Consider the following 14,422-nt stretch of genomic DNA (forward strand, 5'->3'; position numbering starts at 1 on the left):
TTATATTTGTTATATTAGTGTCTATCTGTCCTCTGATTGGTTTATAGTTAGTGAGAACTTCACTTCTCTCTTAAGCTTGCACAAATGTATTTATTTGTGTGTACAAAGCACTTTGTAATTGTTTTTTAATGTGCTTTATAATTGTTATTTTAAACTAAAGATAATGGCCAATGTTGATGATACATGAGAAAAGAACATTAATAATGTATCATATCGATATCATATGCCCAACATCATGTATGTATCGTGAAATTAGTGTTATCTTGACACCCCTAACCCTCCCCATCAAATACAACAACATGACATTTAAAACTGATAATATGTCCGATGTTTTGCTTTCCACATTGATTAGAACATTACTGTAGTCAGTCTTGCTAAATGCACAGTGTAGTGTCTGTAGTGGTAGCAGAATGGACAGTGTTCTAAACTTACATGTGGGAAACATGTAATATGTCTATATATATATATATATATATATATACATATCTAATAAAACTCCAGTGTATTCATGAATTTGTAGGTTGATTGTATAGACCTTCAGTACATTTTAATGCGATAATTATGTTGCTATACACACGCAATGATACACAACACGTAACAGTCACTGTGCTGCACTGTAGCCTGACAGGCGACACAAAGTTCAGTTTTAAAGTAAAACATTGATTATCCCATGTATAAGCTGTTAAATACTTTTCTTGGATGTAAAAAAAGATAATAATAATGAAAATGCACTAATTACCTTTGTGTTTATTTGGTCTGGCCTTCAGTACACTTTGGACTTGCCCCCCCCCCCTCTTTCTCTCTCACTCTCTCTCTCCCCCCCCTCTCTCTCTCTCTCTCTCTCTCTCTCAATTCAATTACATTCAATAAATTCAATTCAAAATGTGTGTGTGTGTGTGTGTGTGTGTGTGTGTGTGTGTGTGTGTGTGTGTGTGTGTGTGTGTGTGTGTGTGTGTGTGTGTGTGTGTGTGTGTGTGTGTGAGTGTGAGAGTGAGAGAGAGTGTGTGTGAGAGAGAGAGTGTGTGTGTGTGTGTTTTATTATTATTATCATTATTAGTGCACACTGCACAACCTAGAATATATTAATTTTTATACCTTCAACTGTGTCCTGTCCAAGTTCAAGTAGGCCTAATTTGGAATTGGATCATGTACTTTAATAATAGTGATAATGATGATGATGATGATGATGATGATGATAATGAGGACTGATAAAAATGATCAAATTTGCTTTGTGTGATGATAATCTCATTCTCGCGTCACTTGTTTTCCCTGCAGTACCTGTGGAAAGCCTGTTTTCTATTTACTATAGACCGCCGAAGTCTGACGTCATTTACACATCCTTTGTTTGTCTACCTGGTTTGCAGTTTTCCACCCCCGTTCTGAATCCCATAGACGTATTGAATATCGCGTCAAATAAGAACTGTGTTCCAAAAATAAACACATGACCCCGGCGGGTTGACTCTTATGGATATGAAGCATCAACTGACGGTGAGAAAACGCTAATGTTACTTCCGCCGAATTAGTTACATTTTCGCCAGAAACAGACTGTATCAAATATAAGTGACTGACTATCATAAACGATACAGAACCTCCTCCCTGACAATAACGCCGACACGCAGTGTTTATTTTTGGACCACAATTCTTATATGAGACGATTCTAAGATGACCCAATGTTATTCTCCATAGAGAAATTACTTCCGCAAACCTGGGGATGAACGAGTGACGTCAGGACTTCGGTGCTCTATTCAGTGCTCAGATCTGTCTAGCGCCCGCCTACTGTATCCGGTCAATTCCAAATACGTACACACAGAGACCTTTTCCGTATCCGTTCCAGACCGGATAAGCAGGCTGGCGAAGGTAATTGATCACAGATTCGATTTAACATGGGAATGACGCAGGCGCACTGGTTTCACCTTTACGACGGGATTTGATCAGTGTTGCCAAGTCTGTTTATTATAAGCGACCGTGGGCTTGTTTTTCTGTAAAGTTGCTTAATGTAAATATTGGTTGTTGCGTTTTTTTGGGCTTGTTTCTAAAGTGTACCCACTACCCAGACAGCACCCAGCGTTGCCGCTACATCGGCTTATGAGCGTTATATCGCCAATACATCGCGTTTCATTTCTTTGCATATTTGGGCTCATTTCCTTATGTTGCTTACAGTAGGTTGCCTAAACCACTAGTTCTCAAACATTTTCCAATCAAGAACCCCCATATTAATATTAAAGGGATTGTAGGCGATTCAGAGATAAACAAAGAAAAAAACTCCAGCAGTTCGTTTCCCCGACCACCAGGGGGTGACGCAGGGAGGAGTTCCATAGAGTTAAGGTGACTTCTAAACGGGCCATGCCGAATATAGGTTCCTTTATTCGGATACAATTCGCGGAACTGCCCGCACCTGCCGGTTCTCTGAATTTTTATTTTTAAATAGGCTCTTTCATGACAAATTGACCACATATATGAAGCTAAACAACTAAATTTTATCCAAACGCTATTTGAAAAGTATATTATGTGCCTCAAAAACGAAGTTTGAGAGCGTTTTCAAACCGAAAGTAAACAGTTCACACGGACACGGACGCGCACGGATACATGCGTGCGTTAATTTACGGCCCGACTCAAACATAAACAGTAGGGAAATATGGATTTCAGAAAGAGGACTGTGTTTCAATGCAGGAAAACACCCCAGCATCATTATATAGTGGCTGATAGAGGGGGAAAAATGCAAAATATATATATAGACATATTTTTCAAATTTAGGCTATGTTGCCAACAATCCCTTTAATGTATTTTGTCCCCCCCGGCCCCATCTGAAAATATTTTGTCAGATTTGTGTATTGTGTTAAAATGTATCAAAAAATATATTATTGATCACTTGTAGCAGATCTGCTATACATTTTCAAATATCCAATGCATAAAGGTAAAGTCGCTTCTTTTGGGCTTGTTTTCATAGACCTGGTTGCTTGTTTCTTTCACAAAGTCTGGCAACACTGGATTTTGATAATTAGATTTCTTGTGGGCAGAAGAACAAGTAAACCGAGGGACTGTCTGTCGCTGCATTAAGCCTCCAATAATAATAATAATAATAATATGTGTGACCTGAGGAACCTCCTATGATTTTAAACGAATACGTGTTTGTACGTTGCGTTTCTTTGTGTTTGTATTGTATTGTTTGGCTGGGGCGGGAGGACGGGACCACTCTACAGTGTTGCCATGTCTGCTTATTATAAGCAACTTTGGGCTTGTTTTTCTGTAAAGTCGCTTGTTGGTTAGTTGCGGGTTTTTTGGGCTTGTTTCTAAAGTGTAAGTTGCTTATTTGGGCTTGTTTCCCAATGTTGTTTAAACCAGTGGTTCTTAAACATGTTCATGGGAGGGACCCCCAGATTAATATGTATTTGTCCAGCACAGACCCATACAAGATTTGTGTTAAATGTTTCAAAAATGTTCAAAAATTACCTATTTTCCCCTGTTTTTTCTTTTTTTTTGGAAAATATGAGCTCTTCGCGACGCGTTGTGAGCTCTCTTTTATACAGTCTATGGTTGTGAGCTTGTAGATCGTGCTATTTTCAAATAGCCGTAGTAGTAGCCGTTTTCATAGACCTTGGTGCCAGTGGTGGAAAGTAACTAAGTACATTTACTCAAGTACTGTACTTAAGTACAATTTTGAGGTATTTGTACTTTACTTGAGTATTTCCAATTTCCAATACTTTTACTTCTACTCCACTACATCTCAGAGGCAAACATTGTACTTTTACTCCACTACATTTACTTGAAAACTTTAGTTACTAGTTACTTTTCAGATATAAACTATGATATAATGAAACCTACATTAACCACTTTAAACCTATTTTGTACCTAGGCTATTTGAAAATAGCAGATCTACAAGCTCACAACGCGTCGCATCGCGACGCGTTGTGAGCTTGTAGATCGGCTATTTTCAAATATTTAGTACTTTTACTTTTGGTACTTTAAGTACATTTTGATGCCAATACTTTTGTACTTTTACTCAAGTAAATTTTTAATTCTGGACTTTTACTTGTAACAGAGTATTTTTTATATTGCAGTATTGGTACTTTTACTTAAGTAAAGAATTTGAGTACTTTTTCCACCACTGATGTAGTAGCCGTTTTCATAGACCTTGGTTGCTTGTTTCTCTCGCAGTCAGAATCTGGCAACACTGCCGTGGATCCGTTGGTCACACACACAGGCCTTGGATCGGGGCTTGTTGCTGGGAGGAGACCGTCCACAGTCCACACTCACCGCCCTGCCCGCCTGCCTAGTGCCTGCTGCTAGCGGTTAGCTGGCTATAGGATGCGTTCAGCAGGCCACCGTACAGCAAGGCAAGCCCTTGGGTGATTCTATTTACACACTGCGACGGGAGCTGAAGAAGGGTGGATCACTGGAGACAACGCCACACCTTTCCAAGGTAATGTTAATGTGTCGTTTGCCATAAAAAAAAAGAAAAAACCCGTTGTCTAGCTTGTAGATCTGTTCGTTTTGGCAAGCGACACAACACAGGCTAAAGGCTATAGTTGCATGCATGGGCCATTGCCTTGGATCAGGACTATCATAGATGTATTTAATCGATTTTTACATTTTTATATTCAAGTGAAAGTCAGACTCGATTAAATACACCTATGATACTCTTGATCCAAGGCTACATGGGCCACATTATAGCTAACGCTAGCTGTTAGCCCCAATCTAATCACATTATTATTATCTCACTGTTTGAGCCGAGGTAACATAATGGCTTATTGAGCAAACAAGCACCTGCTTATGTTACGAGTGACAGCCAAGAAGAAGTGAAATGCATGGCGTTGTTTGCGATGAGCTACGTGTAGCCACATTTAAAGTTGAATGAAGGAAATCATATGCAAAAGCATGCATTATGTTTGTGACAGCAGGTGCCTGAATGGTAGATTTGCTCCAGCAGGCCAGGGATGGAGGGAGAATGGGTACTGTATGTATGAATGTATGTATGTATGTGTGTATGTATGTATGTATGATCAATCAATGGGTATGAGTCTCCTGCAGAACTAGCCTTGGATCAAGACTATCATAGCTGTATATTGTATTGATTTTGACATTTGCATATCTATGATATGGAGTCAGACTTTATCAAATACATATATGATAGTCTTGATCCAAGGCTACTGCAGAACAATGACTAAGGTGATGTGTCCAGCCATTTATCGGGAGTGGGGACATGTTGTAGTAACACCCAAGAGGGCAAGATAAACTTAATATATGAATATTTTTGGAATGATATAAATCATCTTATGATTTAGTGTTTGAAGTGAAGTGGCCATGCAGTGAATGGTTCCTTAAGTTCCTGTCCCAAGCTAATGGTGCCATCCTAGCCCTAGGTGCCATCCCATCAATAGAGCGGCACTTGTTTGTTAACTGAAATGTGGAGCACTGGACTGGACGCTTCTAAACAAGCCCTTTTTTTTCTTTTTAACAACCACCTGTCAGAAGTGTAATTGGTGTATTTATGCAACGATGTGGGTGTGTGTTCTGATTCAAGGATGGATGTGGGTTTGTGTGCTGGTGGAGATGGCACCAAAAGAAAAATGGATTTGGCCGGCGTCGCAGAAGGAACGATGGAAGTTGTACCTTTGGAAATGTACGATTCTGCCAGAGCAAAAATAGATGCCAACCTACGGTGGCTGTTTGCCAAAGCCTACGGCATTGGTAAGTTGTCTCATGCAAACACACACACACACACACACACACACACACATACAGTCACACAGTCACGCACATGCACACACACTCTCTCTTTCTCAAATAAGCTTAGCAGGCCCACAATAGCTCAGGAGAGTGGAATTCTATCTGTGAATTCAGTCACATTTACTACTTTATTAGACGTCTACTACTGTACTCGATGTGTACAGTAGACATATCTTCAAAGAGAAGGGGTAGCTGGCTGCCAGCAGTTTTAACTGAACCTGTGTGTTTTGGGAGAAGTTCTGCAGTAGTCTACATGTTCTCATGCTCTGTTGGACAGCATGATACGTTTTCTCATCGTCTCAGCATACTGATGGTCAGCAGAATGTGCAGAGCTTTAAGGGGGGCATTGACAGCAAGGGCCCAACAGAAAGAAATATGTGTCTCTGTGTGCACTTGTGCCAATTCTAATTTCCCCCATGACACTTGGCAACTGAATTCTTCCCCACTGACTCACTGGATATCTCCCATTTCCTGTGTAGTGGCCTTTACCGGCATGGTAGGACAGGAGGACCGATGTCAAGCTGATTGGCTGGCTTTGGTTGAGGATTAGGTTATTTGTTTGAATGTCCTCTGGGCGCAAAAAAAGTCAAAGCTGTAGAGCTAGTCATTCACACTTCCTATCACAATGGCATCAGTGTTAGTATCTGGTGCCATAGGCTAGACTTGCGTGCGTGTCTTATCTTGTCTAGGCCTGTTTTATGTTATAGCAAGAAGGTAAGTATGGTTAAGTGAATGATAATTTCTTCCAAATCAGTGGTTGTTTGTCACTAGATTTGTGATTGCATTTGTGATTACCTGAGGCATGGAGTCCAACATTGGTGAACTTTGACCGGGCATCAACGAATAGGAAAGAAGTGCCGTGGTTGACCTCATTTCGTTTGTAGTTTTCTTTCAGTGAGCCAACCACTCCAACATAAGTCAAATAAACTACCGTACACACCCGAAAACCGGCACTGGCCACGAATCATTATTTACAAAGAATAGTGAAAATAGCAGCTCACAACGTGTTGTGAGCTTGTAGATGTGAGGCTATGTATGTATGTATTAACCTACAGTTATTGGTTTTAAATGTTGGTTTCTATAAATCTTTGGTTAATTGCCCAGCCCTAACACGGACCCAGTTATTTTGAAGGACAAAGTAGTCCAGTGTCTCTTTGAAGATCCACCTGATATACTTTAAATATCCCCAGAATAAGAAATGGTTACCTATCATGTATGAGACTATTGCCCTATTTGTTTTTGTCCCAGAGAACTCACACTGGTGCTGAATTTCTAAACCACTTAAGGTCTATTTTATACTTCGTCGTACAACGGTATCGTGCAAAAACTGCGCAAATAGCCGAGCTACAAGCTCACAACGTGTCACATCGCAACGTATCATGAGCTTGTAGATCTGCTATCTTTGAAAAATGGGCCCAAAACAGGGATAGGGAGAGGTCAAGGGAGAGCACTCATTGGTTAGAAGGTGTTATAGAATAACAACAGTGGCATCATAACTTCCATTGTTTATTGCTCAGTATCCAAAATAATTGGTGTTGGTCTAAGCTAGCAGACTCGGCACTCTCTCACGTTGCACTGCTTTGCATGTTGCTTGCATGAAGAGTAGCAGTCTCTACATGTCACCCATCATTACCTCAGAGGTTCAGCTAACCTGTCTTTTGAATGCCGTTCCTCAGTCGTGACTCGTTACACAGATTTCGTAACACCACTCAAACCCAAGCTTCTTGTACAGTGAGCCAAAATGTTGATAGGTTCAACATTTTAGTGGTTATCAAGGTCAGGGATGGAATGCTATTCCTGCAGGGTTTTTTTTTCATTCCTTTTTTTTAAGTATTCTGTGCTGAAAAGCTCTGCTCTATACTGGATCACTGAGGCCTACAATATACACAGACCCCAGATGCTCATAGCAATGCAGCGGTCTTAATTGGCGTTTTGGGCCGATGGCTGACTATGAAGGATGCTTGTTTTCATCGGACTCTGAGGAGTCTCCATGTCTCGTTTGTCATAAAAGAAACCCCAGCTTAGAAGGCAAACAAAGATGCAATATTTCAGGACTAAGATGATGCAATTCAGTTGACGCGACCGAGATTACAGTAGAGCTTTGGCAGTCAGTGGAGGGGGGGGGGGGGCGGGGGTGCACTGTTCTTGGGTGCAGCTGCAATCATTCTCCCCATCCCATGGGAGGTGAATATATTAGGCTTTTAGTGCATTTCACCCTGTGCCTCATATGGTGCCCACGATGGCAATGCAGCACTGTTCATTTCCTGCTTGGTTCATGAAATGCAACGCTACGACACGCACCACGTCTTCCCTCCATTACATACAGCCTCCACCTCATATCAGGTTCAGTCGTGTCTGATGTTTGTTTATCAGTGTGGTTTCTGCGTTTGGTGTAATAGACCGCCGAAGTCTGACGTCATTTACACATCCTTTGTTTGTCTACCTGGTTCGCAGTTTTCCACCCCCGTTCTGAATCCCATAGATGTATTTAATATCGCGTCAAATAAGAACTGTGTTCCAAAAATAAACACATGACCCCGGCGGGTTGACTCTTATGGATATGAAGCATCAACTGACGGTGAGAAAACGCTAATGTTACTTCCGCCGAATTAGTTACATTTTCGCCAGAAACAGACTGTATCAAATATAAGTGACTGACTATCATAAACGATACAGAACCTCCTCCCTGACAATAACGCCGACACGCGGTGTTTATTTTTGGACCACAATTCTTATATGAGACGATTCTAAGATGACCCAATGTTATTCTCCATAGAGAAATTACTTCCGCAAACCTGGGGATGAACGAGTGACATCAGGACTTCGGTGCTCTATGTACTGGGTGTGTGTGTGTGTGCAGTGTGCACTCCCCTCTTCATGCCAAGCGGACAGGGCACAGCTGCTCCCAAGCTGAGTGCCAGACGGACAGACAGACACAGTTTGCAAGAGTGGGCACACGTGTGTTGGCATATTGCTGGTCATCATGTCCTGCACATGCTCCTCCAGCCTGACATGTGGATGGCCGGGAGACTGGCTGCAGCTCATCATTCCCACAATAGAATATATGAGGTGTTATTGCCTATGCTAAAGCCCTCCCCCCACTCCACCCCTTTTCCATTACAGTTAGTAAATATTTCAGCCTGGCTGGTGGTGGCAGGAGGGGGGCAGCTGCCACATGACATCAGTGTCTCTGGAGTCAAGTCAAACGTGAAGACCCACCCGCCCGGGCTAGACGGCTTTTGTTTTCGTGCACAATCAGGCCCTCTGTTGTTGTGACGAGTTGATCTACTCGCACAGCTCTCCAGGAATGACCCACACTGCTGCTGTAGTTCCACAAACAACTGGCTTGTTGTATATGGCTGCTGTTGACCTTATTCGTACCGCACAGTATGACAGTGGCTCAGGGGTAGAGAGGCCGCTCGAGGATCGGAAAGTTCCGTGTTCGATCCCCGGCTCTTCCTGGCTTAGTGTCAAAGTGTCCTTGAGCAAAACACTTGACCATGCCTTCCATGGTTTGCCTCTGGCATTGGTGTGTGAATGTAATGCATATTGTAATAAAGTATAAATAAATGTGCTGCTATATACATTCACCCCATGTACCATTTTTCACAGGGTTGAAATTATGCACTAACCTTTTTATGGCGTGGTTTTGTAGGAGGTGAGCTGTCTAGAAGAGGGTCTGTGTGTTGTGTTTACATTTGTCCGAGGCTAAGCCAGACTGGTCACGTGAAGTCTGAGAATCAGATCCACATGGGAGCCACACGGTTATTAGGCCCACTGGCCCAGTCTTTGCTCCAACTTGAGGCGTCTATGCTCTAATATCCATTGCAACTGTGATCTCAGGTATTGTAGTTTTCACAGCCTATTGTGTTACCTTTTGGCTGTAGAGTGTTATTAGGCCCCAGTTGAAGAAGAGCCATGCCTGCTTGCTCGTCTTCCTGTTTGTGCGGAAGGGAGAGTGCTGACGAGTGGTTCCATTTATCCCATCGGAGAGAGCACACACACACACACACACACACACCACACACCACACACCACACACACACACACACACACACACACACACACACACACACACACACACACACACACACACACACACACACACACAGAGCTTCAGTTGTGTGACAGCAGTACACAGTCTCTGTTCAACTTCAAACCAGAAGGCCGATAATGGTATCACCGTATTTCCGCTTTCGGTTTCATCTCACCTTCTTTCATTAAGACATTTTCTAGGTTGACGTTGATTTATCTTCTTTTTTTATATGGTGGGATTTTCTGGTTCTGCAAGTGACTTTGTATTCAAAGCAACAGAATCCCTTTTTAAATATAGGTCATTGGTTTATTTTCCCTTTGTGGCTGCAGTATTGTTAAATTAGCCTTGCACTGGCAGGCCCCACTGCGCTGTCACCTGAGAAGGCTGTGCTCACTCAGTCTAGCTTGTTGTTTCTATCCAACTGCGAGCTCCTTGCAGAACCGAGACATGGCTTCTAACCATGTATGGCCATATTTACTCAAAGTAAACCGAAACCCACGCAGAACAAATATTTTGACGCAGAAAGCCAGCATGCCTCGCTGCCTTACTATTGACACCTTTGACACACGAGAAGTCATAATGCCAAGGGCTTAGGCAGGTTTCTGTATCACGATGGCCTCTTTTCAGGAGGCGTTGCCCTTTACATGACGGGATGAAAGTGTATTTGTTGTGTCGTTGGGGTGGCCAGAAGTGGCCAGACAATGGGACACGCATGAATATCGGCTCATCTCGGTGCTTGCCACACCTACCTACAGTACATGTCTATTATCCTACCTACTACAGTATGTCCATTATCCTACCTATGTCCTTCATCCTACCTACAGTGTCCTACCTGATCGATACATCTGGCTGATATAGCAACCATTATTTGACTTTTGATGTTTGATGACATCGTCATCATCGGCCATTATGCAGCTGATGTGTCCCGATTCTTTTTTTGCACTTTCAGCCTGCTGTCCCTATTTTGCGGCATGTCAGAACTGAAATTGAACTGATTAGAACTGAAAGGCTTTTGCGCCTTTTGACAAAATATTGCTCAAAACATGTGATTGGCATTAGATCCCAAAATCTGGTATCAGTCAGGCTCTAATGTTGTGTATTCTACCTACAGTGACAGCATGGTCTAATATACCTACGGTAGGGCATTCACAACTAATGATTTTTACTAGTCGACTCATTTGACCCAGTGGTAGTCGACTAGTTGAAATTTACAATAAACCCCCCCCCCCCCTTTTTTTTTTTTTTTTTTAGGGGGGGCATTGTTTTAATGCCATCCTACTACTATATTACTATTATTATTATCCTCCTGCCCTTATTTTTATGGCGTTTTTAAGGGAAGCGCTTCTGGCACAGCAGCACAGCACCACAGCAGCGTCTCCAAGGATCCCCATTGCCCAATAATAGGCTTTTATTGGGCCTACTTTTGACCCCCTTTTGATAAAAAGTCGGGAGGATAATAATAATAGTAAGATGGGACATTGCTATGGCATTAAAAAAACTATTCGACTAGTACCAACAAGGTCGACTAGTGGTTATACTAGTCGACTAGTTGGTGAAAGCCCTAACCTACGGTATGTTCCGTTAGCCTACTTACCGGTAAGTCCTTTTATCCTACCCCTGTTTCTGTGGTCTGATAAAAGTTCATGGTATGAGCAGTGGTGGAAAGTAACTAAGTACATTTACTCAAGTACTGTACTTAAGTACAATTTTGAGGTATTTGTACTTTACTTGAGTATTTCCAATTTCCAATACTTTTACTTCTACTCCACTACATCTCAGAGGCAAACATTGTACTTTTGCTCCACTACATTTACTTGAAAACTTTAGTTACTAGTTACTTTTCAGATATAAACTATGATATAATGAAACCTACATTAACCACTTTAAACCTATTTTGTACCTAGGCTATTTGAAAATAGCAGATCTACAAGCTCACAACGCGTCGCATCGCGACGCGTTGTGAGCTTGTAGATCGGCTATTTTCAAATATTTAGTACTTTTACTTTTGGTACTTTAAGTACATTTTGATGCCAATACTTTTGTACTTTTACTCAAGTAAATTTTTAATTCTGGACTTTCACTTGTAACAGAGTATTTTTATATTGCAGTATTGGTACTTTTACTTAAGTAAAGAATTTGAGTACTTTTTCCACCACTGCCCAGACCACATCCCCGAGGACCTGCGGGACCCCTTCTACACAGACCAGTATGACCAGGAGCACATCAAGCCGCCTGTCCTCCACCTGCTGCTGTCCTGCGAGCTCTACTGTCGCGTCTGTGCGCTCATCCTCAACACGGAGCAGGCGGCCTCGCTGCGGTCCCACCAGTCCGTCATCCAGGCCCTGTCCAGGAAGGGCATCTACGTGGTGGAGAGCGACGACACGCCCATCACCGAGGGAGACCTGGCCTCCATGCCCATCAAGATGGTGAGTGGGGATTTAGGGGTGCGACACTTAACTCTTTGACTGCCAGAGTATTTTCATAAAGTACTCCCCCAGTGCCAGCAATTTTCGTGTTTTTTTATTTTTATATTTTGAATTTTTCTCATGAAAATAATTTAAGGGCACAAATCCGCCACTAGAGAGCAGCACATGACTGCTTGATCAGGTCGTTGGGACTCTCTCACCCTTCTTGATAGATTAGACAGGGAAAAACATGAAAACGGATGTGACGTCCTCCCAGATTGTTTTGATCGCCAAAATTACGCTGTGATACACGACGGCGATGACTGATCGTCACCCAGACCATAGATTATAGAAGAGAAACTGTCCGTTTGTCCGTCATACCGTGTGAAAGACCGTTTATTTACCTATTTTGGACGAAAATGACTGGGGAAAAGAATCAAAAACCGGAAACGGAATCCAGGTCATGAAACCGGATGCAGATGTCCGTGAAGTAAGTGGAACTCGAGAATAACATTGAATATTAACACATTGGGTGCCAAAACTGTATATATACGGTTTTGCGCATACTAACGTTGAGTGCCAAAACCGTATATATACGGTTTTTGAAAAAAAAAAAATACTTTTTTTTTTTTTTTTTTTTTTTAATTTTTTTTTTTTTTTTCCATCACAGCAACAGGAAATATCACTCCTACAAGATTTAGACTCCAATCCACCTACTGGTTAACTTATGACTTCAAAAACCTGTATCTCGGCTCCTGTGCACTTTTTTTTTTTACAATGTTAATTTAACTTTTTTGAACTGGCTGCAACTATGGAATGGATTTCCGAATGTTTAAAATTTTTTCCCCCCGATTGTACGAGACCTGTATGTGTGTAATGAGGGGATCACCGTGAGGACGGTGATCACTGAAATTTTTTTGTGACTACTTGAAAAAGGTTCAAAATGTTTAAAAAGTCCTGGCACTCAAAGTATAATATTTTAATAAACCTCTGGCACCCAATGTGTTAAGCAGCATAGCGCAATCAGAGATTAAACAATGAACGCGCGTCCAGCGCGTCGACGGCCAACTGGACAAAGTAGCACTTGACGCGTTATCGCGTCGTCCGCAGTCAAAGAGTTAAGTTTTAACCCATTAAGACCTGAGGCCGATTCTACAAATGCCTTCTGAATCAGTATTCTCAAACTTTTTCGTGCCAAGGAAACGATATGTATTTGGCCGCGGACCCCCATCTGAAAATGTGTTGTGCCAGGGACCCCCCCAGCAGAGGAGATTTAATAGATTATACGAACATAATCCATTTTAATAAAATGATCAAAAAATAAATAAAATAAAGATTCTTTCTTTTTAAAATCCAGTAGCAAAAATAGAAGATCTACAAGCTCACAATGTGTCTGTGAGCTTGTAGAATGGCTATTTCTATGCGAAACAGCTATCTGGTATTCATCACTGTATACAGTGTATACTGTATACAAAGCTATTTTATTAGCTAGCAGTGATGGAGATAATGTCAACTTGGTTATGGCATTCTTTTTTGCCTTTAAATAGACACTATCAAAATTAATTGAATTGGCATACCGTACTCTTGATAATATGAGAATTGCTACAATGGATCTTTGTGTTTAGGCTACTGTATTTGTATACCTGTGAACTGTTTAATTGGATCATGATTTACTTTAATTTGATAACTAATCCAACTGTTAGGGGGAAAACAATCTCAACATCATCCATGCTGCTTGTGTTTTCATATGTGAAGATACCTTTTATTCCTTTGCAATGAGACTTATAGACAGCCACCTCCCACAAGGCTGCTAACTGAATGATGGCTATCTAAAAGTCGTCAGCCAATGAAAGAAAGAACCTTGTGCATTTAAGGAAGTTGAAGGAAATTCTGAATCGACAAGCCACCACGGCTGTAGCATTATTTCCTTTTGCAGAATGAATGTTCTTTACAATACCATTGCGATCTGAATCGGCGTTTTAGCTTTGCATCAATGAGATTGCATCGATACCCGTTGAATCGATAGATTGATCCAGATTGATGGATTGTTACACCCTTAATAGATGGCCTGTTAATGTTTTAAAGAAAAGCAGGGCCTAAACTATAACAACATGGGACACAGCTTGCACATTCCCTATCTATTCTCTTCCTGCTTGCCATGCCTTATCTTAGTGGATATTGTTCCCATTTATCTAGCCATTGCATCATGGCCGCAGCACTTTGAAACATTGGAATGCCAATCACATAATGGACC

The 14,422-nt window shown here is 41.6% G+C and overlaps 1 protein-coding gene across 2 annotated transcripts in view; it reads left to right on the forward strand.

Annotated features, from left to right (window-relative positions):
* Positions 1–4,203: 4,203 nt before the first annotated feature.
* The window catches only part of camsap1b (calmodulin regulated spectrin-associated protein 1b), a 41,990-nt gene continuing 31,771 nt past the window's right edge, over positions 4,204–14,422 (forward strand). Inside the window, exons 1-3 of one of the 2 annotated variants that reach the window (XM_080433950.1) lie at positions 4,204–4,420; positions 5,522–5,688; positions 11,927–12,189. In XM_080433950.1, coding sequence (XP_080290076.1) covers positions 5,523–5,688; positions 11,927–12,189 — 429 coding nt within the window. In that variant the 5' untranslated portion in view covers positions 4,204–4,420; position 5,522. The remainder of the gene's footprint in view (positions 4,421–5,521; positions 5,689–11,926; positions 12,190–14,422) is intronic. The other variant, XM_080433949.1, reaches the window with a different exon arrangement.

This window comes from Gymnoscopelus braueri (assembly GCF_963280865.1).
Source record: "Gymnoscopelus braueri genome assembly, chromosome: 7".
NCBI lineage: Eukaryota > Metazoa > Chordata > Actinopteri > Myctophiformes > Myctophidae > Gymnoscopelus > Gymnoscopelus braueri.